Source organism: Suricata suricatta, chromosome 6 (assembly GCF_006229205.1).
Source record: "Suricata suricatta isolate VVHF042 chromosome 6, meerkat_22Aug2017_6uvM2_HiC, whole genome shotgun sequence".
Taxonomy (NCBI): Eukaryota; Metazoa; Chordata; class Mammalia; order Carnivora; family Herpestidae; genus Suricata; species Suricata suricatta.
In genome coordinates, this window is record NC_043705.1 from 32,728,694 (window position 1) to 32,751,032 (window position 22,339).

Genomic DNA, 22,339 nt, shown 5'->3' on the forward strand with positions numbered 1-22,339 from the left:
GCTCATGCTCTCTCTCTAAAAAAGAAGTGGATAAACTTTAAAAAAAATAATTTTTGTCATTGAAATGTACATTCAGTGTAACAGTGAGGAGACACAGTGAGTGTGGAAATGCTATGAACTTCACAGTGATAGTTGAGGTACTTAATAACATCTTGAGCATTTTCTCCCCTATGATCTATATCCTGCACCGGTGGCTTAAACATACGCATGTGTGGGCCTTTCCAGCACCTACTTCTGCACAGAGGGAGAAATGAGGTTCAGAGGAGTAATATCATTACTCTGTTGGAGTAAACTGATCGTTTGCTCCCTGACAACCAAACAACTAAGTGAAATGCATGTGGAAATGTCCTTTCCTGAGGGCCCCTGCTTTAACAGCTGGTTTTGTTCATTCCTGATGGGAGAGGGATAGCCCTGCAGGTTTTCTTTTTTCTCTTTAAAAATCTGTCTTCCTTGGAACCCAGGTCTGCCCCTGGGTGTGGGGAGGCGGTACAGCCTCCTAGTTTAGAGATGATCAAGAGTCTTGGAGGCAGATCCACAAGTACAAAAATCCTAACTCTGCCCTGTACTGGCTGCTACACGTTCTTTGATGTTAGCAGACTTCATTTTCCCCCTGTCAGAGGTAAGGAGAATATTTTCTTTTTAAGAATTGAGTGAGGATTCAGTAACTACAGTGGATGAGGAGCGACTAACGTAACATGACGTATGGCACACCCAAGGACGTGATGCCTGGCACAGAGAGCCTGGCTAACCATTGTCGCTAGTCTTATGTCTGTTTCACACTCTCTGAATTGTGTATAAAAACCATCTCCAGAGATGTTTCTGGCCTGCTTGCTGAATGCTCTCCTTGGATGGTGACTTGATTTTTTTCTTAAATTCTTTCTTGTTTGTAGGCGGACAGCCAAGTGGACTTGGTCCGGCAGCATTTCTATGAAGTATCCCTGGAGTATGTCTTCAAGGTGCAGGAAGTTCAAGAGAGAAAGATGTTTGAGTTTGTGGAGCCCGTAAGTAGATGCTCAGGGTTTAATGGTGTACCCCGATATTGACCCCCCCCACACCCCTTCCACTACCTAGATTACAAAATGCTCCATGCTGTTGATCAAGAGGCTGACCAGCCCTGGTGCTGTGGCTTCTGCTAAGTCACAGTGCTTTGTCAGTCTGTCTGCCCTGGATTGTCCCCAGCGGCCAAACTTGTGTAACCTAGCAGAAGGGATCGTGCTTCCTCTACCCCTGCTGTGTTGTGCTAATTGGCTTCTCAGTGGAAGCAGTGCAGGTGGAGGAGTTTTCATGGTGCCCAACAGTAGTGATTACACCTTAACTTTTCACACCCTCATCCCTTCCTTTCTCCCTCAAATAATCCAAACGGAGTAGTTGCCCAAGGAAAAGGGGGAATGTACATGATACCTTCTTTTGGTCTGTTGAGTTAAAAGCCCCTCCACACTCCTTCCCTGCATTAAAAGGCACAATATAAAGTGATTTCTTACTGTAGTTGATGATAACTGAGCAGCTGGGAGATTGGACTTGGTGATGTCATTTGGACTTGGTCACTGTGTCCCAATGGGTATGAAAGATTGTAGTGTGGAAACCAGTCTGGCTTTAGTTGAGGCCACCTTAGCACGGGTGTGGTTACATGTGGTCATGGTGCTGCCCTGCTCTGCTGTGGCACTCAGAAGGCACAGTATGAAGATGTCATGGAAACACTGAGAGAGCATATGGGCCTCAATTTCAAACCCCCGCAGACCTTGTATTTTTCACTGAAAATGCACCCTCTTATATAGACCCAAGCCTGGGGTCTCTCTAGAAATAAGACCCTTACCTACCTAGATTTCAGAAACTGATTTTCTTAAGCAGACAATAAAACTATAAGAAATGAGAGAATATAACCACTTGTTTTAGTAAAGGTGTTCTGTGCTCCATTTCTCATTTATAAAATTTTGGGATGATTTTAAGGCATGTATACTTGCTAATAGTTTTATCAGACTCTAGGTGGCTTTGAAGTCTGATACTTAGATTTTTTTTTTTTTTTTTTTTTTTACTGTTTTGGAGCTATGATTTTTGGGATTTCACTCTCAGGTACCTCATCTGGCAAATTCTTTTTAAAACATATTTATTTTTGGAAAAGTGCAAGCAGGGAAGGGGCAGAAAGAGGGGGACAGAGGATCCAAAGTGGGCTCTGCACTGACAGGCTGACAGCAGTGAGCCTGATGTGAAACTTGAACTCTCAAACCATGAGATGGTGACCTGAGTCAAAGTCAGATGCTCAACTGACTCAGCCACCCAGGCACCCCTGGAAAAGTCTTGAAGATCCTTAATCACCTCAGTCTTCTTATCTGAATATTAGAAACTTGAGAGCCAACTTCCTCTCTAGCACTGGTCTCTGTCATGGTCTCCGGTTAAAATCCCCATGTTTTTGCAGAGTCTGTGTGGTGCAGGAAGCCATCCGACAGGGAAAATGAGCTTATTGATTGCCCTGCTTGGGACACAGAGGTGTAAAAGCCAGCTTTTCAATGGATGGTTTATTAGGACTGTTTCCTGTGGTCTGGGCAGGTGTTCAAATGCTGTCACAGAATTAGCCTTGGGCGTCTTTAATCGATTTTACCAGAATTTCTAGAGGAAAACAACAGTGATTGTCATAATCTTTAGATGCCCCTTGATAGTATTCTACAATTGCCTAATTTTGATCTCTTGGATTTTAATTGGCCTGTCTTAGTTCTTTGAGGTGATTTTTGTTGGTGTTGTCCCCAGTAGGTGCTCCTCCTGAGTCAGTTACTGGGTCTGTTAGCTTCTGCTGGGTAACAATGCAAAACCTCATGCAGCAGACATTTATTTCTCACAAATGTGCGGGTTTCAGCCCGGCTAGTCTGGACTTGGCTGGATGACTGCTGATCTCGATGGGCTTTCTTCGTCCTCATCTTTTTCTTCTTCCTTCCTTTTTTTTTTTTTAAGAAACCTTCAAGGAACAATTCTTCTAGTTCCTGACACCCATTTGTAGGATATCAGTATCTTGAGTGTTTGGGAGGCAGTACACCATCATTGGTAAGGACTCCAGAGCCATACTGCCTAAACTGAAATCTCGAACCAGGCATTCTAGCTGTGTGTTCTTGGTGAAGTTACTTAGTTCTTTCTCTGAGCTGTAGTTTCCTCATCTGCGCAATGAGTATGTTAATACCACCTATCATATAAAGTTGCTAAGAGGAATCACTTATTTTACTCATGTATGATGCTTAGAATAGAGCTAACCTAATTGGCACACAATTAGCAATTCCTTTTTATTCTAAGATAGAGGAATATGTAAGCTTCAGTCACCCAGCATCTCCTCAGATGAGCCCATGTGACAAGTGCCAATATCAACAGGGCCTGCCTGTTTTAATCCAAAATGTCTGTGTAAATCTGAAAGTGTTTACTTACTGAACACCAGAGAAATGGCTCAAGACTCCCTTGCTATGTCTGAGGAGTTCAAAGCCTCCTTTGGGAAGCAATATGTGTGTAGTGGAGAGGCCGCCAAGGTAGCAAGCAGCCCAGAGCCAGGTTGGACAGGAGGGGAGGATGTGTGGAAGAACCCAAGGGATGCAAAGAGTGGCAACCCTTTGTGGTTTGCAGACGTTGTCTAGGCCGTGCACTGAGGCACCTGGAGAGCTAATGAAAAATGATCTCTGGCCCCTTGTTAGGATGAAGAGAAAGTGATAGTAACTTGCCCTAAGTGAAAGTGAGTGGTTAAAAGGCTGAATGTAGATCCGCATATTCAACCTTCATTGTTTTTACAGAAGTTGTTTCTCAACCCACCAGCTCTGGGCTGGTCAATGCTTCAAGACCTATGGATAGTGGGAGATCAAACCCCTGCTGAGTAGGTCAGTGGTTGTCAAAGTCTTTGAAATGTAGACGCTTAGGCTCTAGCCCAGACCCCAAAATGAGGGTGGGACCCAGTAATCCCTATTTCAGTAAACCCTCTAGGAGGATTCTGTCCCACATTTAAGTTCGAGCCCCTGGGGGCGCCTGGGTGGCTCAGTCGGGTAAGCTTCCGACTTCACCTCAGGTCAGATCTCATGTTCATGGGTTCAGAGCCCCACGTCGGGCTTTGTGCTGACAGCTAGCTCAGAGCCTGGAGCCTGCTTTCGGTTCTGTGTCTCCTTCTCTCTCTGACCCTCCTCCTCTCATGCTCTGTCTCTCTCTGTATCAAAAATAAATAAAACATTAAAAAAATAATTAAAAAGTTTGAGCCCCTGTCCAAGACTGTGCAGAAGACCATGAAACAACATTTGAGGATTCCGTGAAACTGTATGTATCATATACTAATAATCACTTCACCTACATACGGCCCTCCAGTCCTCATATGCTCTCTGAGGGGAGGTAATTGCTATTGTATATCTGTTTACAGTTGGAGAAATGGAAGCACATTTATTCTCCAAGGGGACATCTGCTACCTAGCAGGACTGGAATGGTCTGGCTCTCAGTCTGTACAAAGCAGTATTTGATTGCTTACAGGTGGAAAGGAAACCAGCAAGAAATGTATTGAACTAAATTGCTGGGGCACCTGGTGTGGGTATTCCTATTTTGAGTTGGTTGTAGTCAAGGGAATCTTGCCAGCCATTCAAGAATCCTCTGTGCCTATTGACTGTTCATTTGTTTCTTAGAAAGTAACTTCATGTTACTGACCTTCAGAAAAAGAAGCAAAATTTTAGTGTTTCAAGGAAGAAAATTCAGACTTCGGGGATGTAAACCATATTTTTGTGCGTGTGTGTCCTAGAAGCCTTTATTTTCTCCCTGAAGTAATGAATGTTCTGTGGAGTTTGGATTGCAGATAATGACATACCAACTTTTTGAAGGTGAAGGCAGGTTCCCTGAGTTTTCATAATTGAAAGTAACCTATTACTGGGGAGAACTCATGCCCTACAGTCATCACAACTGCATCTTTTGAGTTGTGCCTTGCAAATAATTCTTGGGCTGTGCCTTCCTGCCTTTGCTCTTCTGCGCCCATGCAGGTCTTCATTTTCCGTTTGATTTGTTGGATCCTTTCTTGGGCTTCCCCCGTCCCCAGTCTGATCTGGACACTGCCACCACAGTGCATCTCCTCACACATCAGTCTGTGTGTATCAGTCTTGCTGAGCAGTTCCTGTCAGCATACGTGTGCTAAGCCCATTGCATAGACGATCAAGGTCTTTACCACAACCCAGTGCAGTAGGCGGTAGCATTAGTTTCCTCCTGGGAAAGAGGACTGACAGCATTATGTGGCTTGCCCAGCCCAGCATTTCATTACTCTCCTGTCTGCCCTTCTCTTTATCATGTGAATGAATGATTCTTGTCCTTATAATGGTTGGTGAGGGCTGTCATAACAGAGCACCACCAGCTGGGTCCTCAGAACAAAGATAGTTCCTCTCATAGTTGTAAAGGTTGGAAGTCCAAGGTCCAGGTGTCAGCAGGGCCGTGTTCCCTCTGAAACCTGTAGGAAAATGATCTTTGCTTCCTTCTAGCTTCTGCTAGTTTTCTGGGAGTATTTGGCATCCTTGCTGTAAAGGTGCTCTGAAGATGTCTTCTCTGTGTGGGGTTCATTGTCCAAATACTGTATCCCCTTTTTATGAGGACACCAGACATTTTATATCAGGGCCTACTGGCCTAAGGCTAACTTAATTACCTTCATAAAGAAGACTCTACTTCCAAATAAAACCACATTCTGAGCTACTGGGGTTAGGACTTCATAATTTTTGTTGGTGGTGGTGGTGGGGCTGGGGAAACACAATTCAGCCTATATCAATAGCTTTATTGTATGAAAGGAAACCATCTAAAGTTAGCAGATAGTCTAGAATGATGCAGCTGTCACTAAATGAAGCAGTTACATTTCTACTTAAAAATACATGTAGCTTATGTTGTCTGGTAGGAAATAGAAATAGATTTTTCTTAGTTACTTGCTGAGGAAAACAAGGATGGAGAAGAAGGCAGAGGGAGCAGGAGAGGCTCTCTCTTTGGTATTTCCTTTGTCATGCTGTGATTTTGATTGCTGACTGTTCAGGAAGGAGCCTCTGTGGACATGCTGCTTCTCTGCCGGCCAAGGTGGGGCTCCAAGGAGCTTTTCCCCTGTGGGTTTGAGTACTAGAATTTCTCTGAGGCAGATAGATGATCCCATCTCTGTGGTCTTTCTGTGGGTCTCGCCGGCCCACCGGGAAGTGATCTTTCATTTCCCTCTGGGTGATAGGTTAGGAGGTTCGTGCCTTGTGTGGGGAGGGGATGTCAGGAGGTGGAGGAGGGGAAGAGAGATGGAGCCAGGGGAGGAGGGAAGTGGGCCAAAGATAACAGTATCTATGGAATCATTTCCCATTGACAAATGGACAATGAAGCATGATACCAAAGGAAGTGAGAACCAAAATAAATCCTAGTAACTTTCTGCCTTTGGAGCACTTGTGCACCTGTCCAGGTGGTGTGTTGGTGAGGTTCTGGAGCATACATAATTACCTTGGGCACGAGAGGCCCTGTTGACTTTAAGTGGAAGATAAATCAGAGTTAATAGGAGGAATGACTTTAGAAATAGCTGCTTATCTTTTGCATTACTCTCCCGGAGAGGATGGTTCAATGCCTTGGAAAAGTGATGGGCACGGCGTTCAAAGTTGGCGGGGGAGGGGAAAAGGAAGAGACCAGAAAAAACAGTTTTCATTGTGAACACTGACACTAGGTTTGGCTTAAGAGCTCCTTCATTACTGAAGTCATCCGGGAGGAAAAGCATGAGCTTTCCTTTCAAAAATGTATTTTAACAAGAGCAAGTTCAAAAGCTTCTATCATCTTTGAAGAAAAGAATTCATTATTGGTCTTTAGTGAGTCTGTGTGGTGTGCCACCCTTTCATTGATTTATGTTAGTGATCTATATATGGTGTCACTAGATATTTTTTGAAACAGAGGACCCAGCCGTACCTGCTTCCCAATCTCCCATGAGGATCTAAGGGGATAGTTGCTCTGGGGATAATAGCAGTGGGAAGTCAGGATTTTATATTATTAAAAGCTGGATTTTGACTTAATCACAGTACAGAGCTCTTTGATTAAGTGGGCTGGGCATGTGGCTTACTCTAAAGATCATTCTTTCCCCTAAACTAAAGGAGAGTAGCACATACCTTAGTGGTTTTCATTCCTATCACAAGCTAGTAGGAGATGAGCTGGGATAGAGTAGATGTTTTTATTCTGCTGAGTTTCCTTTGCCATCATTATTAGTGCTCTCTCTCAGAAGAGGAGAATTAGGTGGGGAAAAAAAGGTGAGTTTTTGTTTAATTACTAAACATATGTTCGTTTAGGGACTGGAAAATTAAACAATATAAAATGAAGCAACTAGATCTTTCATATTCATTTAAGCCTAAGATAACATATGGTGTAATGATTTCAGAATAGAATTTCCTGATTCATCACTTATGTCCAGTACCCAGTGCTCATCCCAAGTGCCCTCATTAATGTCCTTTGCCTGTTGAGCCCATCCCCTCACCCAACACCCCTCCAGCAATCCTCAGTTTCTCCTGTGTTTAAGAGTCTCTTAGAGTTTGTCTCCCTCTCTGTTTTTAGCTTATTTTTCCTTTTTTTACCCTATGTTCATCTGTTTAGTTTCCTAAGTTCCACACTAGTGAAATGATATGATACGCCTTTCTCTGCCTGATTTCACTTAGTGTAATACCCTCTAGTTTCATCCACGTTGTTGCAAATGGCAAGATTTCATTTTTTTTCATCATTGAGTAGTATTCCATTGTCTTTACATACCACATCTTCTTTATCCATTCATCAGTCAATGGACATTTGCATAATTTGGCTATTGTCCAGACAGCTGCTATTAAACATTGGGGTGCATGTGCCCCTTTGAATCAGCATTTTTGTATCCTTTAGAGAAATACTTAGTAGTACAATTGCTGGGTTTTAGGGTGGTTCTATTGGTAATTGTTTGAGGAACCTTCATACTGTTTTCCAGAGGGGCTGACCATTTTGCATTCCCACCAGCAGTGCAAAAGGATTCCTCTTTCTCTGCTTCCTCACACCCATACTTGCCAACATCTGTTTAAAGGAACTAGTTTGGTGTAACATGTGTTAGAGGCAGGTCAGTGAGATCACAGTGGACCACTCAGAGAATGTGAGTTGGCAATGAAAAGTTCAGGTTAGAACAGCCATGGTCCCCAAATGCAGTAGGACTGAGCTTATAACCTTGTTTAGACTTTTATTACAATCCTTTCTTCAGATTGAGATTCGGAACTGAGGCAGGATGCATAGAAGAACTTGGGAAGGGGCAGGGGAAACCTAACAGCAGTAGATTTGCATGTAGGGTTCTGGGAGGAAATATGCAGGGACATTTGTTGAGACCTGGAAAAGTGAAGGCTGGCAGGGCTTAGGGTGGGGATATTAATAGTTTTAAGTGTATGAGGGTGTGTTGTGAGAATCATGCTACATAGATGTTTTCATTCTACAGTGAAGACAAGACTTACTACCTTTTGGCTTGGGGGGATTTAAATGAGAATTTAGAGAGCCATCAGTAACAGAAAATGTGAAAACATGGGAGCATTTTAATAAAGGCTTCCATGACGCTTACCTGCCTAAGGGAGAGCACAGAAACACACTTGAGCTGAAGCCCAATCTGGGTGGATTTTTTTTTTTTTTAATTTGACTACCTGTTACACTGTAGACTTGGACATATACCTTCCTTTTCTCCCCTCTTTGTTGCCTCTCAGTATAACCACACTTTGCTGCATCATAGCCTGATATGACAGATGTATCTGAAGGAGACTGAGTTGGACTTGAAGACTGGTCTTCAGTTGCTGAAGAAGTGATTTTCTTAGAAAGTGCTGAGGCTCAGAGTAAGCACTGGGATGTTGGTGCCTAGACCTGGTTTCAAATCCTGATTGTTACTTACTTTATCTTTTGGAGTGAGTTACTTCATGTTTCTGAACTTCCTTAATGTTAAAATGCAGTCTGTAATAGTACTTACCTTCTAGGTTATTATGAGCTTTTAGTGAGAGCAGGCATATGATGTTACAGTGCTGGGCTTATAAGTCACGCTCAGTAAATGACAGGCATTTTTATTACTTTATTCTAGGCTTTCAAACCAAGGTTGGGAATGCAGATAAAGCTACATGATACCTCTTTTCGAATGCTTAAGTGACCTCTGCCCTCCTTCCTTCTTTACAGCTACTGGCATTCCTGCAAGGACTCTTCACTTTCTATCATCATGGTTATGAACTGGCCAAGGACTTCGGTGACTTCAAGACGCAGTTGACCATTAGCATACAGAATGTGAGTGGGCCAAGGGGCAGGCTTCCTTTCCCTGGTTCAGGAAAGGAAAGAACCAAGTATGGGTCTGGTTGCATAGAGATCACTTATCTGGATTGGAATGCAGATGAGGAGGATGGGTCTTGCTTGGGTTCCAACGGCAGCTGGGGGCAGGCGTTTCTAGGGTGCGTGGTGGCCCCAGGTCAGAGCCTCATCCTTTTTTCCGTTATTTCTAAGCACGATTTATGTTCTCGGAAGTCCTGCTGATATTTTTGTTTGAAATCTGTCGCACCAGGATCAGGATTTCCTTTGGCAGTGGAAGGCCCAGCCTCCCTTCGGTGCCTCTAGCTGCCTGGCCCCGGGAACCTTGGAGCGTGTTCAGGGGATGGGGGTGCGGGCGCACATGCTGGCCTCCAGCTCAAAGGATGTGCTCTGGTTCAACTTTCAGTGAGGCCGACAGGAAATTGAAGTCGGAGCCGTGTACTCCCAGTCTCCTTCCCCAGATTTTAACCAGCAGGACCTTTTGATGCTGAGAATCCTGTGAAGGGCCCTTTGGTTAGCAGTTAGTGGGCCCAAACCCCTTCTTCGGCTGTGTTGGTCTGTACGTTGTCTTTGTATCTAGGTGATCCTATATAGCAAAGAAACCCAAGTGTGTCCTGGTGGGTTGTATTGCATGGGTTGAGAAGCCTGGAGCCTTTTCTGCTATGGTTCTCTGTGTTATTTTGGAAAATAGGAAGTTGCAGAGTCTCGGATGAGGTTTCACAAAGCATGGCTTCTCCTTAGGCCACCTTCCTCCCAAGGTAGACTCTGAAGTGGAGGTTACATGTGGCAGGTTTATAGGGGAGCAAAGTTAGCAGAATCCCCTGGGAGAGAGAGGGCAGGAGACCCTTGCAGGAGAAGTTGAGTTGTGAGGCCTCAGTCAATGCCCTGGCATGCCCTGGAGCTGGCATGGATCTTCAGAGTGCATGAAACATGAAAAGAGGCAAGGGTGTCAGGCTTTGAACCCCTTCCCCCCTTGTCCCTAGCCTTGACTAGTCCTGGGGTGCAGGTTACCCTGGGGAAAAGTACTTAACTTGAGTGAAGCAGCTCCCTTTTTAGGAGGGGACCATTTATGGAGCATCAGGAAGTGATATTCCCTATAGCTGGAGAAGTAAGTTCCTCTGTATTGAAGGGGACTGTGAGGACATTTCCTCTGAACTGTCTGAATCGAAATCCCTTGGCATGCTTATTTAAAATGCCCATTTCTGGGTCCAGAGGTGCTAAATTAATCTTTAGGGGTGAGGCCTGGACATTTTCATTTTCTCTACATTTCCAGGTGATTTTGATGGTCTTGAGCATTTGAGAGTCCTTCTGGTATAGGACTTTCAGGTCAAAGGATACTTCTTGAAAGTGAGGATTTGCCTAATTCCCAGGCGGCCAATGTTCCATGTGTGGTTCTAGATCTAAGCGTTCAATAGGTTGATGTTTTCAATTGTTACAGTTGGGAATAAGGTTTCATTTCTTTGATATGAATAAAATTCCTTTCATCCTAGACAAGAAATCGCTTCGAAGGCACCAGGTCAGAAGTAGAGTCACTGATGAAAAAGATGAAGGAGAATCCCCTGGAGCACAAGACCATCAGTCCCTATACCATGGAAGGGTACCTGTATGTTCAGGAGAAACGTGAGTGCCAGTGACAACTGTAACTTGGTGTGCATCATGCCTTTCAGCCAGGATGTGGGGGGTGCACGTAGTATGCCTGGCCTAGAGCAGCGGTTCCGTATGTGCAGATTAGGGTAAATGAGAGTAGCTTATAGTTGGGTTTTTAAAGGGAAAGATATTCTATGTCCAACTGAGGTGTAGTTTTCTATATCTCTGGGAATTCCCTTGGGAATCTGGAATTCACTGGGGGCTTTGGGGTGGTTTTTTTCCTCCGTGGTGTCACACTTGAGTTGCCTGCATGCTTAGCATGACTTTATCTGTTACATGCTTGGCATAGAGGCTTTGGCAGGGCCTTGCATGCTAGACCTTATTTTCTATCAGCCATCATATCTTTGGGTGGATTTAATATGGAGTGATTTTGTTTCCTTCAAGACTGGTTTCAGCAAGGATTCAATAGTCATGATTTAGGCCCTTTCCTTCCTCTCTGCAATAGCTGTCCTCTCAGCACTGAAATTTTATGAAAAATAGAAACACATGCTCACTCCAAGAGGTAGGAAGAGAAATCCATTGTCCTGCCGATGTGGTGTGATGGCAAAGAAAGAAATGCCAGGTGCTGCTAACCCAGACTTTTCTGTGATGACTCACAAACTCCTGCACTAGGCCCAGGGAGAGACTGTGCTTTGAGGGTGGCAATTTCAGACTTCGCTCATGAAGTGCTAGGGATAAAAGAAGGTGAAATTATTTTCTTCATTGGATAGCTCTCTTAGTCTTCATTCCCTACTTTTTTGGTTGGGCATGTTACTCCTTCCAGAGTTTTGCTGGTTTTGTGCTCTTTACTGCCCTTCTGTTATCTCAGGGCGAAGCAAATGTCTTCCCTCCTAGAAGCTTCCTGATGGAGCAGAACACTTGATTTCAGTGATGATTCTACCCAGTAATTCATCAGAAATGTGCTTGGGCTTCATATTGTTGCCTGGTCACAGGGGGGCAGTCGTGAGGTCGGAGGCATTGGTTGTCTTGAGGGTTTTATGTCCTTTACTCTTAAAGGGCTGAGCTTGTGGAGGTTTCTAAGAGATGGAAGATACTGCAGTGGTATTTTGTGTAGACCTTAGTGGAAGGGGTACCTTTTGTGCCCAATGAGGGAGCCAGCCCAACAAGTTTAAGGTCACCTTGAATATGTGTTTACTTATAATAGTTAATTTATTAGTATTGTTCACCTACATATATCAAATCTGCACTCTCACATTTATTATCCAATTTTATTCAAACACTTCACATGCTCTTTGAAACATGAAAGTCTATTATCATTAGAGCTAGATTTTAGTTTTCTAACACAGTAGTCTAGAGTATACCAATGGGGTACAGCTCTTTGCGTTTGCAAGTTTTGGCAACTTATCACTTAGATGCACACATTTTTACCTTTTTCCCCATAATCCTGTCATTTGTTTTCTTTGTGGCTATGTGTGTGTATACAGGTCCCAGTCCCAGAGACACATATCTCCATTTTTTTCTGAACCATTTGAAAATAGGTTGCATACCTCATACTCCTTTACTTGAGTGTATATTTTTTAAAAATATATTTTTAAAATAGGGATTTAAAAAAAAATGTAACCACAGTATAAGTTCCCACAGTATAGTTATCCAGCAGTTAGCATTCATAAGATAATGCACATGACAGTTCACATTGCAGTTTTGTCAGCTGTCCCTGTAATGCCCTCGTAAGGCATTGTCTTTTCCTTCTGTGTAGATAGGATTTCGTACTGCATTTACTTATGATGAGTTTAGACTCCTTTACTCTGTAATAGTTCCTTAGCTTTTCTTTGTCTTTCATGACATGGACCTTTTTGAAGAATAAAGGCTAGTTCTTTTCTAGAAATTTCTTCAATGTGGGTTTATCTAGTGTTTCCCGATGATTAGATTCAGGTTAGGTGTCCCCTGTCAAATCCTCAGTAAGTTACATGGTGTTCTTCTCTGGGTCCCACACACAGCAGCACAGGGTGGCCCCCTGCCCCTCAGTGGTGATGTTAGTTTTGGTCACTGAGGCAAGGTATTAATTTGGTTTATCCACTGTACAGTCACTGTTTTTCTCTTGTAGCTAATAAAGTCTATGGGGAGACCCTCTAAGATAATCTCCTTCTTATCATTGAACTAGGCCTCCATAGAACTAGTGTCTGTCAGCAGTTCTTGCCTAGAGGGATTGTCACTGTGATGGTTCCAAAATGGTGACTTCTCAGCTCTGGTGCTCTCTCCACATGTCTTAGTTGCCATTTAGTGTATTGCAAGCAAGTGACCTCCCTGCCTTTCTCATTCTCTCTTCCCTTTTTCCATCCATCTGTCCATCTAATAAAATTAAAAAAAATATATTTATTTACTTAGAACACACAAGTGTGGGAGAGGCAGAGAGAGAGAGATTGAGAATGAGTATCCTAAGCACACATCAGCGCGGAGCCCGACATGGGGCTCAATCCTATGAACCGTGAAATCATGACTTGAACTGAAATCAAGAATTGGACACTCAGCCTCCTGAGCCACCCAGGCGCCCCTGTCCAACTTTTTATTGTCAATATGGACTTAAGGTTTTCTGTTCTATTCGGAGGCTCAATCCATTGCTGTCCTTATTTGGATGCTCGAAGTGTAAGATACAGCACATTTGGAATCCTTTGTTGTGCTCTCACTGGAATGTTTTCCCTAAGTCACAAAAATAAACAAGAATGGTTGATATTTTTGTCTTTGATGCTTCAATCTAGACACATACTATATTACTTCTTATTTTTTGGTTTTCTAATTGACATTCCACACATGAAATGGGCACTGATACCCTAAAAATGATTAAATCTTTGTTAAATCTCATGTTATTACTTAAAAAAAAAAACCCACCAATTTTTGCTCTGTGATCTCTGTGGGCACTAAAGCTAGTGTTGATTGAGGACCTTGGCGGCTAATAATGCTAATTATGCCTTCTTCCTCTAATAATAATTTGTTATTAAAAAAAAAGAAGAATTGGCTGACCACCAGGGAAAAATCAGGGACTATCAGGATTTGACTGTAAGGCCTCTCTTTGTTTCCTCAAGGATAGTATTGAAGGACAGACTCCTTAGATTACCTTTGGGTATTTATATTCACTTCCATTTACATTTCTGTGTCAGAGTTGGCCTGTCTGCTTTTCAGATCATCTTGAGTTCTGCTCAAGTACAAATGAGGGGTTTGGCAGTAGGTCAGACCCCCCTCCCCCCCCGCCATGTCTTTGCAGAGAATCGCAGAGCAGCTGTGGGAAGCATGAAGTCATCATACCAGATGGGGACAGTGACAAGCACTTGGAGAAGCTCTTCTCTGTTCTTTCCTTGGTCATCTTAGTCCAGTCAGGAGAGAAAGGAAATGTCAAGTAGAGAATGATGATGGGAAAATGAATTAGTTTCCCCAGGGAACCTCTCCTTCCCTTATATTTTAAGAGCCATCCGATGAAGTATTTAGTGGGAAACAGTCTTCCTTGGTCCCTGGGGAAAGCCCTGGGTCATTTCCATCTCCAGCCTCTGGGATCAAATTTCTGTCTCTTCCAGTCTAGCTAGTGGAGACTATCTTGCCCCTAGGAACACTTGAAGGATAGATGAGCATTGGGGGTTATGGGTTATATGTGTTTCCAGTATGTACTGGACACACAGAGATGCTTCATGGGAAATATTACTTTGCAGGTCACTTTGGAACCTCGTGGGTGAAACACTACTGTACATATCAACGGGATTCCAAACAAATCACCATGGTACCATTTGACCAAAAGTCAGGAGGAAAGGGGGTGAGTTCATGTTTTATATTTCATGCTTGATTTGCTTGGCTAACATAGGTTGATTATAACGCTTGTGTTAAGTAACATCTTCAATGTTGCACTGTAATTTTCTTTTTTAAAAGAATTTCTAATGAAGTATGATACATAGCATTAAATTAGTTTTGGGTATACAATGTGATGATTCAACAATTCTATATATTACTCAGTGTTCACCACAGTAAATGTACTCTTAATCTCCTTTATCTCTTCTACCCATCCCCCCACTCATCTGCCTTCTGGTAACTACCAGTGTGTTCTTCGTATTTAAGAATCTACCTTTTTGTCCTTATTTTTTTTCTTTGTTGGCTTGTTTCTGAAATTGCACATGTTAATGAAATCATATGGTATTTGTCTTACTCTGACTTAATCTCACTTTGCATTATACCCTCTAGATCCATCCATGGTGTTGTCAGTGGGAAGATCTCGCTTTTTCATGGCTGAGTAATATTCTACTCTCTGTTTATCTTTCTGATCTGTCTGTCTATCTATCTATATCTCAGATTTTCTGTAGCCATGTATCTATAAACTGGTTGCTACCGTATTTTGGTTATTGTAAATAGTATAGCAGTGAGTAAGGTGCACTTATCTTTTTGTATTTTGTATTGGTATTTGTTTTCTTTGGGTAAATACTCAGTAGTGGAATTACTGGATCATATGGTAACTACTTTTAGTTTTCTGAGGAATGTCTGTACTGTTTTCCACAGTGCACAGGGGTTTCTTTTTCTCCACATTCTCACCAACTATTATAATTTCTTGTCTTTTTTTCCCAGTCATTCTGAGAGGTGTGAGGGGACATGTCATTGTGGTGTTGACTTGTATTTCCCTGATGGTTAGTGATTTGAGCTTCTTTTCTTGTGTCTGATACCCATCTATATATCTGTTGAGGTCTTCTGCCCATTTTAAAATCAGATTATTTATTTTGTATTGAGTTATAGAGGTTCTCCAAATATTTTGGATACTAACACCTTATCAGATACATTATTTGCAAATACCTTCTCCCGTTCACTAGGTGGTCTTATTAGTCTGTTGGTGGTTTTCTTTGCTGTGCTGGTGTCGTCCTAGTAATTTAATCTTGCTTTTGTTACTCCTGCCTGAGGAGACATAGGTAGAAAAATGTTTCTGTGGCAGGTGTCAGAGAAATTACTGCCTATGTTGTCTTCTAGAAATTTCATGGTTTCCTGTCTTAAATTTAGGCCTTTAATTCATTTTGAGTTTATTTTTGCGTGTGGTGGAAGAAAGTGGTCCCATTTCTTTTGCATGTAGCTCTCCAGTTTTCCCAGCATCATTTGTTGAGGCGAACGAGTTTTTCCCAGTAGTATATTCTTGCCTCCTTTGTTGTAGAATAATTGATCATAGAGGTGCGGGTTTATTTCTGGGCTCTCTAAATCTTGTTCCATTGATCTATAAGTCTTTTTTTTTGTGCCAGTACCATACTGTTTTCATTACTGCAGCTTTGTAGTATATCTTGAAATCTGAGATTGTGATACCTAGAACTTTGTTTCTTCTTCTCAAGGTTGCATTGCTGTAATTTTTGACATAATAGTTCTGGGAGGAATGGTACCCTAGAGGGTAATTAAAGCAAGACGATTATTCTTAGTGCTAAGTTCAGTTAGGAACTGCAGCAAAGCAAGATTCTTCTATTTCACGTGCATACGGTGTTAAGCATGTCAGATGTGTTTAGAGGCTAGGAATTCTTGGGTGGGCTTGTCCTGTGAAGCTGATGGATATCGCTCTTATTGATACAAAGAGAACCGCTGGCTGGGTTGTGTAGGAGTCCCAGTTATCTGTTGCTATGGAACAGATGACCAAATAACTTAGCAACTGTTAAAACAACACTAATCATCTTAGTATTTCTCACAGTATCTATAGGTCAGGAATTGGGTTCAGGGTTTCTGAGGTGGTTCTAATCAGATAGTGGTTGGGGCCAGAACAGTGATGGTTTGAAGTAGCTGAAGGCTGGTCAGCCATGGCTCTCTTCTTTTCCCCTGATCTCTTCTTCCTCCCCTTCTCTCTTTCCCTCCCGCTCTGGGTAGTCTCAAGGCCTGTGCATCTGGTCTCTCCATGAGAGATAGTTTGGGTTTCCTCATAGCACGGTGGTCTCAGGGTACCTAAAGGTGTCAAGAGTGAATATTCCAGCAACAAAAGACGTAATGTAGCCTTAGAAGTCGTACAGCCTTCCGTTGGCTCTGTTGGTTGAAGCAGTCACAAAACCCCACAGAAGCCCACTCACTGTCCTTGGGAGAGTCCCAGTCACATGGCATGAAGAACGTGTGGCATAGAAGTATTCTTGCAGCCGGCTCTGATCACGTGCCCTGCATTGCTGCTGCAGAGCTCCCCCCGTGCTCCAGCCTTCCTCCTTTCCTCCCAGCTTGCTCGCTGCAGCTTGAGTGCATTTCCTCTTTCTCGGATGCATTTTTTTCTCTGCCTGCTCTTGATGTATTCTGTTTTTCCTTTTGGTAGTCCACATTTCATTATCATGGTCCTAATGGATGGCTTTTTTTTTCTTCATTCTCTTGTATGTGGGAATTTGGAGCCTTTCTGTATTTGGGGATTGGTTTCTTTCAGTAACTTTGAGAAATTCATATCAGTTATCTTTCTGAATTTTGCCTCCTCCCCGTATCTCCTTCTGGACATAACTCCTTTGGGAGATAGCTCAATATTTTTAAGAGAAGTATTTATATTTTTCATGTGTGAATCTTCAGACTCATTCTGCATAATTTCTCTGATGCTGTAGTTTAAGTAATTTTTAAGCTGTGTCCAATATACTGATAAATTAGTCTTCGGTAAGTGTTCCATCTCTGGTTCTGTGTGTGGTACCATGTGTTTGTGTGTGTGTATGTGTATGTGTATGTGTATGGCAGGCATTACAGAGACCAAGAAAACCCACTGGCTTTGAAAATAGAGTGCCAGGCTCAGTAATGTTCGATGCATTTGTCATTACCGTCAGTTACTCTGCCAGGCAGCCTCCTTGCTCTCTACCACTTTCAATTTTTCTTTCAGTCTTTCTTTTACTTGGGCCACAATACAGGAATTTATCAGCCTCTCTTTTCCTTGCATGTATTACAGCAACCAACCCTTCCCGCGAAAGCCCTATTACTGTTTCTAGTCAAGGGTGAAGTAATCTCAGGAAAACAACATTCTTCAAATGAGAAACATAAAGCAGTGACAGAATTGGAAGTGATAGTAGGCATCAGTCAGTAGGTGTGCCCTGGTTTTCACGCAGTGGAAATAGAGTTAGACTCACTTCCTTGCATTGAACATAGTCCTTTTCCAATTCTGTCTTTCTAGAAATGAGCTTCACTAAGTTATTCTTGCACATAGTCTTTACTTTAGGGCCTTTTACCTTGTGCTTTCCTAAAGCTTAAAATAAAAACTTCCTTGTGTTTGATCTTATCCCACTTGAAAGTGAATAGCATAGACCAATAATGGTGGCTGTCTATGACTCCTAAGTCCTCAGTGAGGTTATAGTAAGCACCTCACTGGGTTGTTAGGAAGTTTATATGAATTACTATGTACACTCTTGGAACCGACCTTGACACAAAATGAGTTCTGTTTTAGGGGCTCGATATTAAAATAATTAATTTTCCTAATAATTCCTTAAATTTATTTTACAGTTTTCTAACTTCTTGTATTGTCCTGTATTGTCCTGCTTGATCCACTTTCTCCTTCATAAAGGAGGAAATGGCAGTCCAGAGGAGAAAATGATTCATATAGCCTTATAGCTCCAGAGGTAGAGAGCCGGTACTCAGACCCTAATTCTGGAGTCTGCATCTCCCGAGTCAGAGCAGCTGCTGCTAGTAATTGTAGTAATAATTATAACAGAAAAATATATAAAATAATAGCTTTTTATGATGTCACTCTATTTCAGCTTTAGGGTAGAGGGAATATGCAGACGAGCTGTCTAGAGGTGATGTCACGTCCAATCGTCAGGAGAATCATGTGACATCTTCTGTATATGTGTTTGTACAAAGCTCTTCTAGGATGTGGAGGGAATCTTGTAGGCTGTTTTGTCTTTTTTTTTTTCTCAGACTTTTTTACTCCCCTTTCTTGACTTTGCTGTCCATTTTATTTGGCTTATTTTTCTTTAAAAGTACCTGCTTTTTTTTTCTTAGCTTTAGGCCAGGAGATGTTCCCATCGTCTTGGAGACCAGACACTGCATGTGGTGATAGAGAATTCCCCTGTATCCTAGCCTCTGAGATGAGGCCACTCTACGTGTGAGGTCTGGAGCGGCCCAGTGCTGACCTTGTCTTTTCCCTTACTTGAACTTCCTCATTTTTGTTTTCCTGTGCTCTCAGGCTATGGACCACCATCTGCATAATCTGGCTCTTGATTCCTTTAGACTCTTTTTCGTGCTAGTTTGTCATGTGCTGAGGGGTTCAGCCATACTGGCTCTTTCAATTCCTCCCAGGCCCATGTGCCCCGACCACAGGGCCTTTCCACCTGCCATTCTCTACTTGTCACCCAGTGCCGCGCCCTCCCGCCCCGCCCCATTGCAAAGATAGTAGATGGAAGGTTTGTGACTATAAACTGTCTTTTGCTAGGTCTTCTGTGTTTTGTGTGTTACGGTGATACTAGGGGTGGTTCAGTTTTACCATATGGAATCAGATTTCGTATTTCAACAAATTAGGCAAGTTTGCTAATTTCCCCCCTTGTATAGAGAAAAAGATTGGCAAGGATGAGAGAAACAGGAATACTAAATTTTTTCTTTTTAAGTTTATTCATTTTGAGAGAGAGAGTAAGCACAAGGAGGGGAGGGGCGGAGAGAGAGGGAGGAGAGAATCCTAAGCAGGCTCCATGCTGTCAGCTCAGAGCCTGAAGCGGTGCTTGATCCCATGACTGTGAGATCATAACCTGAGTTGATACCTAAGAGCCAGATTTCTTTTTGGTTTTATTTTATACTTTATTGTCAAGTTGGTTTCCATATAACACCCATTGCTCATCCCAACAAGTGCTCTCTTCCATGCCCATCACCCCCTTTCCCCTCTCCCCCACCTGCATCAACCCTCAGTTTGTTTTCCGTATTTAAGAGTGTCTTATGGTTTGCCTCCCTCCCTCTCTTAACTATTTTTCCCCTCCCCCTCCTCCATGGTCCTCGGTTAAGTTTCTCCTGTTCCACATATGAGTGAAAACATCTGGTATCTGTCTTCTGCCTGACTTATTTCACTTAGCATGACACCCTCAAGTTCCATCCACTTTGCTACAAATGGCCAGATTTCATTCTTTCTCATTGCCATGTAGTATTCCATTGTATATACAAACCACATCTTTTTGATCCATTCATCAGTTGATGGACATTTAGGCCCTAAGAGCCAGATTCTTAACTGACTGAGGCAACCAGGTGCCCCAAGGAATCCTAAATTTTTATGTGGCAAAAAGAGAAGAAAATAGGGACAGAAACCCCTTTGTTTTTAAGCAATAAGAGAGCACTATGCCATGAAACTGTTGGATTCCACTTGTATAATGAGGTACTACTCAGCAGTAAAAAGAAACAAACTCTTGATTTGCACAACAACATAGGTGAATTGCAGAATTGTGCCAAGTCAGAGAAGTCAGAAATTAAAAGGCACATGAGCACATACTGTGTGATTCAATTTATATAAAATTATATAGACTATGCGAACTAATCTGTATGACAGAAAGCAGATTCTGTATTTGCCTGAGGGTGAGTAGACTGGGTGGAGGGATAGAATTCAAAAGACACAAGGAAACTTTTAGGGGGTGATGGAAATATTCATTAGCTTGATTGTGGTGTTCATTTTAAGGATGTATATAGATGTTAAAACTCAAATTGACATCTACAGTTTATTACATACTAGTTTATATCTCATAAAGCAGTTAAAACCTATTTATTGACACCCCTACTCTATTCTGGGGCCTGTTTGGGCTCTGGGTACACAGAATCAGGAAAAACTGATAGTCCCTGCTCTCAGGGAGCCTAGAGTCTAATGAGGGAGGGAGTCCTGATTGGAGTCCTTGCCCACATCAACAGACAGTTCCATCTATAATCGGTGCTGTGAGGGAGGCAAAGTACATGGTATATGTGACCATGTCTTGGGAATATTTGACCTGGTCCAGGAAGGCCTTGCTGAAAAAGTGATGGCTGAGCCAAGATCATGGAAATTCAGAGTCAGGAGTAGGCCTGGAGGCCATCTTGTTTAACCTTTGTCAAGCCTGCAAATTAAATCGGCCTCAAATATTATCAGGAGTTGATCTATCGAGGGCTGATGGTGTATCATGATGTGCTAAAAAGAAGTTAAAACTAGAGATATTTCCCACTAGGTATAACATGGCTCACAGGTTTTAGATGCAGGAGGCTATTGGCTTATTATTATGTTTTTCTTTTTTAATTTTTTCTTTACTATTTATTTATTTTTGAGAGAGAGTACGACCGGGAGAGGGACAGAGACAGAGAGAGATTGAGAGAAAGGGATACACAGAATTGGAAGCAGGATATAGGTTCTGAGCTGTCTGCACAGAGCCTGATGCAGAGCTTGAACCCACAAACCATGAGATTATGACCTGAGCTGGAGTGGGACGCTTATCCACCTGAGCCCCCTGGAATGATCAGTCTTGATGTGATGTGTTTGTGGTATGCCGGAGAGGCACAGAGCATAGCCCATGTCCAGGCCTCATCTTGATAGTCTGTGTGCTCCCAACAGGGAGAAGATGAATCTGTCACCCTGAAATCCTGCACACGGCGGAAAACAGACTCTATCGAGAAGAGGTTTTGCTTTGATGTAGAAGCAGTAGACCGGTGAGTAGCTGTCACATTTTGCTCAGGAACAGATACTACCAAATTTGGATTTTGTAACTTTTTCCATTCATTCAGAGCTTTTCTGTCCTCTGATCCCACCCTACCCCTCCTTCTCCACCCTCCTGCTAACACTCCCTTTGGAGTAGACCTCCGGCCATTTGCTGCTCTGCAAGGATCAGGATCGCTTCTCCCCGCTTGGACGTGTAGTGCTGAGCCTCTCGTTTGGTTTGCTTTAACTTGAGGGCTTTCCGGAGAAGGAATGGGTGTTATTTCTTAGGAGGCTGAGTGGATGTTTAAAGAAAACTATTTAGCCTGACTCTATGAGCTATTTAAGATTTTTTGCTTTAAAACATATTTTTAAATTTGAAAAATGGTTCAAAAGGACTTGGGTAAGGTGAAGGGTGAAACAAGTACTGAGTTAAAAAAAAAAAAACAACAAAACACTTTCATCAACAGCATTTCACCAACCACCGTGTGTATGCGCCTGGGAAGGACAGCAAAGCTCTTGTGAAATCGCTTTTTGTGGAGGGAGCCATGCACTGTATTCCTCAATATATATGGAGTCTCATTAAGTTGTACCATTTCCTGGTGTTAAGCTAGTTTGACAACATTCCAGTTCACTGAAACACTTTACTTGGCAACAGGTTAATTCTTTGAGTGAAAGCCACATGTTAAGCTTTTTTGTGCTGTCCAAGATCAGCAGTGCCAGTATTAAAGATCCTTAAATCTCAGCATGAGTCTTCTCTTGTGCCATTTATTCTCTCCCCTTTATTAAAAATTTTTTTAACATTTATTTATTTTTGAAAGAGACAAAGCATGAACATGGGAGGGGCAGAGAGCAAAAGAGACACAGAATCGGAAGCAGGCTCCAGGCTCTGAGCTAGCAGTCTACAGAGCCCGATGCGGGGCT

At 42.5% G+C, this 22,339-nt stretch overlaps 1 protein-coding gene across 5 annotated transcripts in view; it reads left to right on the forward strand.

Moving 5' to 3' along the window:
* Window positions 1-22,339, forward strand: part of ARHGAP26 (Rho GTPase activating protein 26) — a 419,918-nt gene that overhangs the window by 120,887 nt on the left and 276,692 nt on the right. For all 5 annotated transcript variants that reach the window (XM_029942151.1, XM_029942152.1, XM_029942153.1 and 2 more), the window contains exons 6-10: window positions 891-1,001; window positions 9,136-9,240; window positions 10,749-10,878; window positions 14,544-14,644; window positions 21,335-21,429. In XM_029942151.1, the coding sequence (XP_029798011.1) occupies window positions 891-1,001; window positions 9,136-9,240; window positions 10,749-10,878; window positions 14,544-14,644; window positions 21,335-21,429 (542 nt within the window). The remainder of the gene's footprint in view (window positions 1-890; window positions 1,002-9,135; window positions 9,241-10,748; window positions 10,879-14,543; window positions 14,645-21,334; window positions 21,430-22,339) is intronic.